This window comes from Caenorhabditis remanei, chromosome IV, assembly GCF_010183535.1.
Source record: "Caenorhabditis remanei strain PX506 chromosome IV, whole genome shotgun sequence".
NCBI lineage: Eukaryota > Metazoa > Nematoda > Chromadorea > Rhabditida > Rhabditidae > Caenorhabditis > Caenorhabditis remanei.
Window position 1 is genome coordinate 7,292,460 of NC_071331.1, and position 11,851 is coordinate 7,304,310.

At 35.2% G+C, this 11,851-nt stretch overlaps 3 protein-coding genes across 3 annotated transcripts; 1 reads left to right on the forward strand and 2 right to left on the reverse strand.

Annotated features, from left to right (window-relative positions):
- Positions 1 to 4,368: 4,368 nt before the first annotated feature.
- On the reverse strand, positions 4,369 to 4,674 carry GCK72_012694 (uncharacterized protein; the record flags this gene model as incomplete). The annotated part of the gene is made up of 1 exon (XM_053729325.1): positions 4,369 to 4,674. One exon carries the CDS (start codon positions 4,672 to 4,674, stop codon positions 4,369 to 4,371), a length of 306 nt encoding a protein of 101 aa, XP_053584097.1.
- Positions 4,405 to 6,273, forward strand: GCK72_012695 (uncharacterized protein; the record flags this gene model as incomplete). The annotated part of the gene is made up of 4 exons (XM_053729326.1): positions 4,405 to 4,734; positions 4,898 to 5,455; positions 5,505 to 5,638; positions 6,174 to 6,273. 4 exons carry the CDS (start codon positions 4,405 to 4,407, stop codon positions 6,271 to 6,273), a joined length of 1,122 nt encoding a protein of 373 aa, XP_053584098.1.
- A 1,579-nt stretch (positions 6,274 to 7,852) lies between these two features.
- Positions 7,853 to 9,851, reverse strand: GCK72_012696 (uncharacterized protein; the record flags this gene model as incomplete). The annotated part of the gene is made up of 3 exons (XM_053729327.1): positions 7,853 to 8,058; positions 8,110 to 8,291; positions 9,658 to 9,851. 3 exons carry the CDS (start codon positions 9,849 to 9,851, stop codon positions 7,853 to 7,855), a joined length of 582 nt encoding a protein of 193 aa, XP_053584099.1.
- Between the last annotated feature and the right edge of the window lie 2,000 nt (positions 9,852 to 11,851).

Here is an 11,851-nt window from a genome sequence, read left to right on the forward strand (position 1 = left end):
TCAATATTTTATACTTTATCGAAACAGAAAGAATTCAACCTCAAAATTAGGAGAACGGTTTCAAGATATTCATGAAAACAATTTTCTTTTCAAATTGTTAATCGTCCACGGCAACGATATTTTAAATCTCCAGAAGTAGAAGTCAATCACGACACCTTCACAGGAATTCGTCTTCTCTAACTCCGAATTATTTTCCCGTCCCAACAACTTCTTGTCTAAAACAGTTGATAGAAATATACCGTTCTCACGAATCTATATTTTGGTTGCCAAGTTTTTGAATATCTATTAAAATGCTGGAATGATCTCTTCATTTTTTGTTTTATGTCTTCAAAAAGACCAGTTCATCTCGTTTATTGCGATTGTCTTTGCAATTAACTATGCTCTCAATTTCTTCCCGACCAGAGATATCATATTTAAAAGTTATTTTTAGCAATGTTTAGAAAGAACAATGGCTTACAAAGTCCAATCAAGGCCCGTTATTGCTCTTCGAATTGCTCTTTCGAATTCATGAAATCTCTGAAACAGCAAACGAAACTTTGCTCATAACAACTTTCAAGCACTTTTTCATGGAAGAAAAAAAACGTTGAGAGCATACAAAGTAGTTCTTCTACCAAACTGATCAGTTTTTCCATCAAAAATCATAATATTTCCTACTTTTTCAAAACAGCAAATTTTCGAATTATTAACCATTAACATAAATTGAACTCTCTATTTGTTTTTCGTCTTCTGTTTTATGACTATGCGAGACGCGCGGGACGTCCCAACTCGTCACATTTCGAGCGCTAGTTAAAAATAATTTGCATCCATGTTTAGAAACGGAAATGGATTAAAAACTGTAATCAAGGACTGTAAAAAGAACTGCGATCAAGCGAGTACTCCTAATTGAGTTTCATCCAACCACTGAAACAGCAAATGAGACTTCGCTCATAACAACTTTGAAACACTACTTCATCAAAGAGAAAAATGTTGAGAGCTAAGTAGAGTAACGTGTCGATTGCTATGATCATCGATAGTGTCGACGATAATCGGGAAAAGCAAATCTATTCGATCGAAATTTAGTTGAGTCGATGACCAGAAAATGAATCGCGACTCAACGATAATCAAAAAATCATGATTATCTCTCAAAGTTATCGATGACTTTCGACGATCATGATTACTTATGATTCTCGATAGTCGGTCGACGATTATCGACGATTAATCGTCGATAATCGTCGATAATGAGCAAAAATTAAAAGGCTCCGGAAATGGCTGACAACTTTGAAACAATACTTCATCAAAGAGAAAAATTATGAGTTGATCCAATAAGAATGGAATCAGTTTCGTCAGAAAAAACCTCAATGTGTGACACCCTTTCAAAACAGCAAGTTTTAATTTTCTAAATATTGAGAACGGTTTCAAGATATTCATGAAAGCAGTTGTTTTCTCTTTAGCAAGGCAAAATTTTTGTACATCGACTAATCCTTTGGCCCTCTACAAGGCCGCCTGAAGAAGCGAGAATTTTCCATGGCTGGGAACTGAGATACAGAATCGGTCCACGGCCTTTTTGACAGCCTTGCTCTTTAATCTTCTCACAACTATACATAGTTGTTAGCACAAAGAGTACATTGTAGTACGCTCGTAAAATTTTTTAATCTCCGGAAGTGGAAAAATCTACAACCTCGCAACAATTCGTTTTCTTTAATTTCATAATTTTATTCGCCGTGTCAACAAATTTCCGCCAAAAAAGGTTCTATTATTATCTTTAGGAAACAGTTGATTTATTATTCACTAATCTATCCATTAACATAAATTGAATCCTCTCTTTATTCTTCGTATTATGTTTTTAAGAAACGAGTAATACCGCCCAGTCCAACTTCCATCTCTTATACATATTATAAATTCAGGGTCTGCTACCGGAGGGTGGTAAGGCGCATCTAATTTGTTCGATGCGTCTTTAACACCCTCCGGCAGCGGACTGTGAATTTATAATATTTCAATTGTCTACGTAATTAACTATGTATGCTCTAAATTTCATTCCAACGAGAGATTTCATAGTTAAAAGTAATTTCCATCGATTATAAAGAGAAGTATTCTATTGGCTAATCAAGACTCCCAATTAAGGCCCATTACTGCTCTTCGAATTCTATCAAATCACTGAAACAGCAAATGAAATTTTGCTTATGACAACTTTGAAACAAAATTACAGCAAAGATAAAAAGATTGTGAACATAGGAAAAATTCTCCTAGATCCATCAGTTTATCTACCAAAAATCAAAATATTCCATACTTTCTCGAAACAGAAATGTTTATTTTCTAAATATTAAGAACGATTTCAAGATATTCACTAAAAAAGTTGTTTTATCCTTAGCATAAAAGCACATTATAAAGTTAGTACGCGCATAAAATTTTTGAATTTCCTTTAGTCGAAATCGATCTCGCATTGATTCGTTCTTTCCAACTTAATTTCGTCTGAACAATTTTTCGTTAAAAAAGGATGTTTTTATTCTATTTAGGAAACAGCTCATTAAAGTATACCGTTTCCACTAATCCATGTTTTGGTTTCCCAGTTTTTTATTATCCATTAACATAGGTCGACTGAATTCTCTCTTTGTTTTTCGTCTTCTGTTTTTGAGAAGTCTAGTCCACCTTCCATATCTTTTATTGCAATTATGCTCGCAATTAACTGCGCTCTAAATTTTTTTCCCAGCGAAAGCTTTATAAGTAATTTGCAGCAGTATTTAGAAAGGGACATGGGTTAGTGAACACCAATCACGCTGCTCTTCGAATTCTATCGAGTCACTGAAACAGTAAATGAGACTTTACTCATGACAACATTCAAACACTTCTTCATCAAAGAGAAAGATATTTAGAGCTAATAGTAAGGAATAAAACAAATATTTCTTTGGTTCAATAGTTTTTCTACCAAAAATCAAAATTTGATACTTTCTCGAAACAGCAAGTTTTAATCAGTTTTTTTACCAAAAATCAAAATTTGATACTTTCTCGAAACAGCAAGTTTTAATTTTCTAAATATTGAGGACGGTTTCAAGATGTTCATGAAAGAAGTTCTCCTTGTTAATTGTTAATCGTCCTTTTTTGAGACATTTTAATTACGCTCATGCAATTTTTATACCTCCAGAAGTCAAAGTCCTTTACAGCCTTTGCATCAACTCATTTTCTTCAACACACACGTTTTTTACTTTCTCAGCATTTTTCGTCAATAACGGTTGGTATTAATCTGTTTAGGAAACAGCTCATTAAAGTATACCGTTTCCACTTATCCATATTTAGGTTGCCGAGTTTTTGATAAATGATTAATATAAACTAAATCATCTATTTGTTCTTCGTATTCTGATTTTAAGAAACGGGTAATACTGCCCAGTCAACTTTCCATCTCTTATGTTGCAATTGCCTTCGAAATTAATTGTGTTCTTAATTCCTTCCCAACCATCAAATGTTCGGAAAGAACGATGGCTAAAGATGACCAATCAAGTCCCATTACTGCTCTTCGAATTCTATCAAATCACTGAAACAGTAAATGAGACTTCACTCATGACAACATTCGAACACTTCTTCATCAAAGATAAAAAAATTCAGGAGGATCGAACCAAAAATCACATTATTTCATACTTTCTCAAAACAGCAAGTTTTTATTTTCTAAATACTGAGGAACGGTTTCAAGATACTCATGAAAACAGTTCTCTTTTTTAATTACTAATGTTTCTTTGCCTGAATGTGTATGACATCTTTTTTAGTATTCGTAATTCCATGAAATTCTCAGATTACTGGAACTCATAAATTATAAGTCTCACGTCGGAACATCCTTCAACTTATGCTTCGATTCATTCATTTTTCGAGTCTTTAGAATTTTGCTCAAAAATTTAATCGTTTCATTATTGGATTGATCCATAATAAATACCGTTTTCACTAACCCGTATTTTGGTTGCCGAGTTATCATTAGCGATCGGTTAAGCCCTCGAATTTGGTCCCTTATGTTCATTTTTCCCAGCGAGAAATTCATAATTACAATTTATCAGTAGTCAACGAATAAATCAGAAAAAGAGATCTACATATTGTATGGAGCATTTGAAACTGAAAAAAAAATTGTTAATAAAACGAAAGTACGTAGAAAAAATGCTACCACATAGTTGTCTATAATACATGCACGTTCTATAACCGAACAATTTTTTGAATTGAATAAAAGAATCTTCTCCGGGAAAAATTTCTAGACCCACTTTTTTTTTCAAAAAAAAACTTTTTGATCTACCAGCGCGGAAGGCGGAATTGTCATCATGAGCATTGAGACAAAGTGAATAAACAACAACCAGACTTCATTTTTCTTCATTTTTTCTTGTTTTCATTGGTTTTTTCAGTTTTTTTCTTGGATTTTTAGCTGATTTTCACCAATTCTCCCAATTCCAGGTAATGATCCCTAAAAGTCTTCTCGCCGTGCTTCTCGTCACACTCGTCTCGTGCAACAACACGACAATCGACTGCTCCGTCGAAGAACACTCGTGCTTCGGAACGCCAGCCAACTGTCAACCGGACACCGATTGCAATGTGCTGTTTCACTTCGATCCACAAGGAAATTTGGACGTCAAAATGAGGGATGTCGTCGATTACAATAGATACATCGCAGTGGCTGTCAGTGTTCGAGCGGATCTCGCGACGGAGTACGTCATCTGCATTCCACATCAACAGAGACGGATGAGAGGTGTCGCGAAGCAAGGAGAGCCGATTCAGATTGTTGAGCAGGTGAGTGGAGGGTCAGAGCTATCCTTGTCACCGTCCTGTATTCCCCCCCCCCCAAAAAATGGACGTGTAGCCGAGTGGTCTAAGGCGCTGCCCAGTAGGTTCGACCCCCGCGCCGTTTTTCTTTATTTTTTCTTAGAATAACGATTCGATTTTTCCTTTTCAGCATATGGCCCGCTATGTCCGAGACATGTCCGACGACGAATTCGTGTGCACATTCCTCAAGAGTGAGCTCCCAAACGACTTCTCCAATCAAGACGTCTTCTACTTCGCCGATGGAATCTACTCTGAGAATATGATTGTCCCAAGTGTAGAACAACTTCATCTACTCACCCCCACATACTTCTACTCCTATCCAGTCGCCGCTAGATCTTTTGAACGATCGGATTCTGTGTTATCAGTAGATGAAAGCAAACGGACGTCGGATTTGTTGGGAAGAATGAGAAGAATATCTGGAGGTGACGATGATGAGGAGTTGGGAGCACTTCTTGGAAAGAAGCATCGGAAGTCGGAGGAATCGGAAGATGAAGGAGAGGAAGAGAACTTGGATGATATGTTGGATTCTGGAAAGAAGTACAGTACTCGACGTCGGCAGGAGCAGAAGCGTCGCCGTGAAGAAGAGGAGGCGGAGAATGATGAGGAGCGACCACGTCGGAAACACAAATCGAGAACCCGTGGATCTCGTAATGAGGAAGATGAAGAGGCGGAGCAAGAAGAGAATCCAGTGAGTTCGAATATCTATAGTCAGAAATTCCCAATGATATGTATTTCAGAAAAAGAAGAGCAGACGCCCAACATCTCGTCGTGAACATTCCGATGAAGAAGACGAGGACGTCTTCGATGATGATAAGGATGTCAAACCGAAGAAAAAGAACAACAAGAAGGAAAAAGGACCGGATGAGGAGGAGTGAGTTGGCAAGGGTCCCGGTTTAGAACTTTCTGTTTTAGAAATGTGTAAAATAGAAAAATTTGATTCCACTGATGTTTGATTTGGTCGGTTCGCAATAAGAGCTGTCTAAAAGGTCTATTGCTGATACCGTAGTCCGAAAATTTCTCGGAACGCCGGAACCCGTTGAGATTCAAGCATTCTGGTTGGTCTTTATGCCCCCGTTTCTGTAGAAACAAGTTGTTGGGGTGTTAGGCCACCAGGTCTATAAGAGTATATCCCAGTTTTCAGATTTGAAAAATTATAGCAAAGTTACGAAGGTTTAAAGTGGATGGCCTAGAAACCCAAACTAGGCCACCAACTTCAAACGCTTGTAACTTTGTTCAAAATCAGTATTTTTGAAATCTGAAAAATGCCTCCTATTGGTGGAAACTTTGCTCATTTTTTCAATGTATTTAAGCTAACATGGCTTAAAAATACAAATTTTGAAAAAAAGGCTAGAACAAGCTGACTGACCCCGACTCGCAGTCAACAATCAACATTCTCCAATTTCCAGATATCACGACGATGACTTCGAAGATAGCTCCAACGGATTCCACCTCTTCAATCTCCTCGCTCTCATCGCTGCTCTTGTCTTTTTCATAATTGATAATTAGTCACCCTTCCCCTTCTCAGTTTATTATTTTCTCCCCTCCCGATTTTATGGCATTCATTTCTTATGTCTTTTTATCAAAACTGCTTTACTCACTGTGTATTTATTTGGGTTATGATTTTCTTTTGATAAATGAAACGAGTTTGTTTTAAAGAGGGAAAAATGACATCGGCACAATTCATTGCTCTAATGTCAACATAGAAATGCTGAAACGGGAATGGTTACAAGGTTAACAACCGAGAAAAGTTAAACTACGTAGATTATACATAATTGAGGTGTAATTTCTAATTTGTTTTCGATGTGAACATGATATCGAGACACTTTTTTCACAAATTTGACTGTTTCAGAACAATCATGTTTGAAGAAACCAAAGGTGAGTTTAATTATTTCATCACAAAGCTTCAAGGTTACAGATTCACATTTTGCCAACGACATTTGAGACATGTTCTACAAAATGATAAAAGGTGATCGAAGAAAAAACCGTCGTCTTCAATATGATGACATTTGGGAAACGATTGCCATGTTCCTTGTTCAAAAGTAAATAAGAAAGATGTGAAACTGGGTTGTTTCTAACGCTTTGCCACACGTTGAGCTACTATCAATTTGAAGGTTTAGAGGGACTGAACTAGAAATAGGAATGCTAAATATGAAATTCGGACTAATTTCTGATATGTTCTTCCATTGCAAAAAATGATCAGGACTCTCATTACAAACATATGTAAATATCCGGAAAGTGTTTGTTCTGTTTCAGAAACTTAAAAAAAATTAAAAGCGAATCTAGAACAGTAGTTTACCGACGATATGTTTTGTAGGAAATTGCTTTGAGTGCACCAAACTTATCTACCGAAATTGAACATTTTCTGTTCGAGATTTTTCAAAAGGCGTCGGGAAAACTGCGATAGAAATAAAAAATAATCAAAACATTTCAAGAAAGACCTTACTTCGAAAGCAAGTAGGAATTGTCTAAATGTTAATATTTCGATGAAGAAACAGGAAAGTTACTATGTGAATTATATTTTAAAAATGAGGGTTCACCTGTAGAATTTATCATTCTGCTTTTCAGTTTTGAAATAGGACTTCTAGAGGATATCATGTGATGTAAGCTTTGCGGTTCATTGATATTTCCTAACAACTGCAAATCGAGAATAGCGCCTACTTTAGCGCCTAGTACTTTTTGAAACATTTGTTTCAATAGATTATTGTTCTGTAATATCGAACTGTTCGTAAAAGTGATTTCACTTTTTAGCTTTATTTCTCAGAGCACTTCACCTGAATCAATCTGAAAATTTCCGTTCGTTCGAAAATGTTCAGTTTCGAAAACAGAATATAGTGAAACTGTGAAAAATTCATGATTGTGATAGAATAGAAAAGTGGACAGGCAAAGAAAAGTATTTTCGAGTTGTTCAAATTTTAGAGCAGTGAAATATTATAATTCAATCTGCTCGACAATACCTAGGAAGTGAAACCGGTAATTTAAAATAACGATATTCAAATACTGATACAGTTTCTCATGTTGTGTGGTTTTTCAGTTTCAGAACTGAGTTAAAAAAATTGATAGCTTACTCGATAGTAATACGGCTATTTCATTCAATCGTTTTTACCATAACCACCCACCTGGATAACTTCCTTAGCATCTCCAACTGTCTTGCAGGATGTCCATGGATTTCAATCAGAATCTGGCAAACGAAATATGATTTCAGGAATGGCTCCAATGCGGTGTGCTCCGAACTTTCAATGTCTATTTTCAGAATTTCCACTTCCTTCGAGCCGGAGTCAATCATCATTCGGTCTACAATTGCGGCTTATCTGGCATTGTCTAACTCATATCTCTCCGACTTACATAATTTCAGTGTATCCGGAACATTTCCAACAAACAATTGTCCTCTGATTTTCTCATATTTCTCTCTGGTTGTCGCATTTTGTCTTGCCATATCCGCCCCGATAATGTTACACCGGTTCTCAGTCATCGACTGTATTTCCTCATCGAATTGGATTTGGTCGTTGAGTCCGAGAGACATCATTCTGGAACATTGTTAATGTTTCCTGATGGTCATGAAGATTTTTTTAGTTTTTCAAAATTTGTTATAAAAAGGTACAATTGATAGAAATTCTCATTGATTCTTGAAAAAGAAAAGAAAGTTCCTGAAGAATATTTTCAAGAAAACCGTTTTTTGTTGCATTTTGAAAATAATAATTGATAATCGCTGATAATCGATGAAAATTGATTACGAAAATAGCTTGAACATCAAAAAATTCAATAATATTCAAATTTTCTGATATTTTTCGGTACAACTCGTTTCAGATGTGCCGAATGACGTCATTTTCATGGTGGGCTATAACGGTGACCGATTTGACGGATTCTAGACGAGGACTTTTGCTTTATGCAGATTCAAATTATAAAGTTTAATAATCAATATTTATAACTATAAATCCGTTTTCACTATAAATTATTTACTGATTCGGGAAAGAAAGGAAAATTCCAAAGTAATTCGATCTTGAATATCATGTATATTTACTTCTCATTACGATTCAAACAATTTAATTTCTAATGTTTCTTCATTTGAGGATTTATTGAAACATTTCAGCAAAGTCATTAGTCCAACTATCCAACAGATAGATTTGAGGTAAATGAACGGGAAAATAACAACACAGACTACGTGCTTCCCAATGGTTATTGGCGACTATGTACTTGTCTTTTTTTTCTATTTTCTTTAACTCGCTCACCATCAGAGATGCCTTTTTGAAGTCTATGATACTGCTTAACGCAATTTTCGACAAAAAACCAAAATACAGAATACCATGTGTCAAATGGCTGGTGCTATACAACGATGACCGAATGAACGTATTATTACGTTTTCACTATAAACTATTTACTGATTCAGGAAATAAAGGAAAATTCAATAAAATGTTATCAGTAATTCGATCTTGAAATACAATTACTGCATAATTCGTACTGTTTCTTCACTTGAAGATTTGTTGAAACATTTCAATATCTCCAAACTCCAATTTTTCCAAAGATCGGGAAAGTTACAACACAGACTACTACCAAAAGTGTCATGGGAGGGAAATACGCTTACTGTTTCACAAATCAATCAAACAGTGATACGTTTCTCATGTGACGGTATCTAATTACATCTTGCACCTTTTTTATTTCAATATCCAAGAACTTAAAGATGCCTTTCCAAATGTCTGATGGCATATTACATCAGATTTCCTGTTTCTAAATATTTGTTTCAAAACCAACATCCAACACATTCAACACATTCATTCACACAACGATCTTCCTACAACAAACAGGGAGATCAATTTAACCCCATTGAAACTCATGATATTGCTCGGCAAACATTTTGTGTTTTATAATTAAAAATCCCAAACACTGAATACCCACGTGCAATCTCTTTTCGCTTTCCTCGGATCACACGTCACCTTCCCACTGTCTCCATCTCCACCAACTTTCACTTTAATCGGACAGAATGCTTCGGGTGTCAACGTCTCGTAGAATTTATGAGTCTCATTTTGTTTCGACATTTCTAAAACTGATTCCCGCACTTTCTCTCCTTGATTCAATGCTTCTTGGCGCATTTTCTGAAACGAAGAAGGCAATAGTTCGAAATGATAGATTCTGTGCACTCACTTTCAAGTTAATGTTCTCCAAGTCTAATGGGGTGTCTGAAATCGGAAATTATTAGGAGATGCGACTATGCTAATTTTAAATAATATTGCCTTGTTTAATGTGGTCTAACTAGCATATCTTCACCAATGCCTTCTTATTATTATTTTTAGTTTATGTGATATTCATGAAACATTTGAAAAATGTTTCGAATAATAACTCGTTAGTCTGTAATGCAAAAAATGACATTGTAACTATATTCAAGAGCTTTTGACATTTTGCAATACCAAATTTGCGCCGCAACCATGATCCACAAAGATGATTTACATAGTTGTTAGAACAAGTGAAAACTGTAAAAATTTCAACTTTTTCATTACTGATAAGGCGAGAGCAACAAGATAAGGTTCATCAATCATGAGAGTACGTAGTGGACAAAATTTACGAATTTACTTCTAAATTACCATACAAAAATATCTCAAACTGATGAAGCTGAAACTAGTTTTAGTAAGTCAACCAAAATCACGACAGACACTTTTTTGCCCCCCTCCCCCCCTTAAATCATGATTTCAGAAATAAAAAAAAGATTTCCACCTGTTTTAACATAGCTAGGGGGCGTCAGTTCTTTTTTCCACAGTTTCACAAAATCATCTTCCGTCTACCTAACATTCTAATATTTGATAGACAAATGAAACTCTTTCCTACTTTGCATTCCTGTTTCTCAATGCTAACAATACCACTCGAAGTAATTTTTGTCACTTTTCATATTGCATCCCCAAAAAAAACTCACTATTTTTCAAATGCTTGTACAAATAAAGAATGATTAAAAATTGACAGAAAAATACAATTGCACAGAAGAAAGTAGTATTTGAATCCTTCCGTTTCCTTGTAAAAACCATATTTTTGTGAATACTGACCATGGAAACATTAATTGAAATGTGGCGAAATGAGAAGTCAAGGGAGGGGAGTATTGGCTCACCTGGTGCATAGAGACTCCCTATTATTGGTGTGTATTGTTTTGAACAAATATATGGAGAAGACACTTTCTGGTTAGAGGATACGTTACATTTGTATCATTTTAGATTAGTAAGATTTGATTGGTTGAAAAATGTCATTGGAAAATTGTCAAAGCAAATCTCCTTTCTGAAACTGAAGCAAATTATCAGATTCTCAGTGACAACCTTTAACAAGATTAAAAGTCCATGATTAAATAATATGATATGTGTGCAACGAAGTCCATAAAAGCATTGTTTGAACAATTTATGATAACTTTCACTGGAATTGCGAAACAATATTTTTAAACGTTTTTTTTCTGAAAAAAGTTGCGGTTTCAAATGTGCCATTTTTTCGTGTGTAGATTGCAGGAATTTATTGTTTCAACACAGTATGAATAACAATAAGGATAAATACAATTTCTTAATGAAATTAATTTGAAGCTACGTTTCAGATCCATAATCCAGAAGAGATAAAAAGTGTTTCTGAAATATTCAGAACACCATTGACTAATAGGAAGAAAACTTCTTGAAACAGTTTCTGTATTGAGGTTTCACTTCAGGACCAATTCCGAAATTAAAAAGAAGTTTTATTTCAATTTAAAACTATAACGCATCCCGTTTCAGCGAGTCCTCATTTTGATGAAACGGTTTTCGACTTCAATGATGACTTTTTATATGATTTTTGATGTGTCACTTCTCACAAATTGTTTCTAAATTTGATTACTTGATTTTTTTCGACGATATTCAAATAGTTCTTATGATTTATGACTCTCGTCATTCGACTATATTGTAATCGTCGGTGCGAATACCTGGAAGGGTCAGCTCTTCCGATTTTTCCTTTTCTATAGTTGGAAGTTTTTGTTCTCATCACGTCTACGCACGAAACATCTTAACTCTAACTAAGGTTTGTGAATATCGGACAGATGAAACAGAAAATCGTGAAAAATTTGCGAATTTTCCGCTTTTCAAGAAAAATCGTT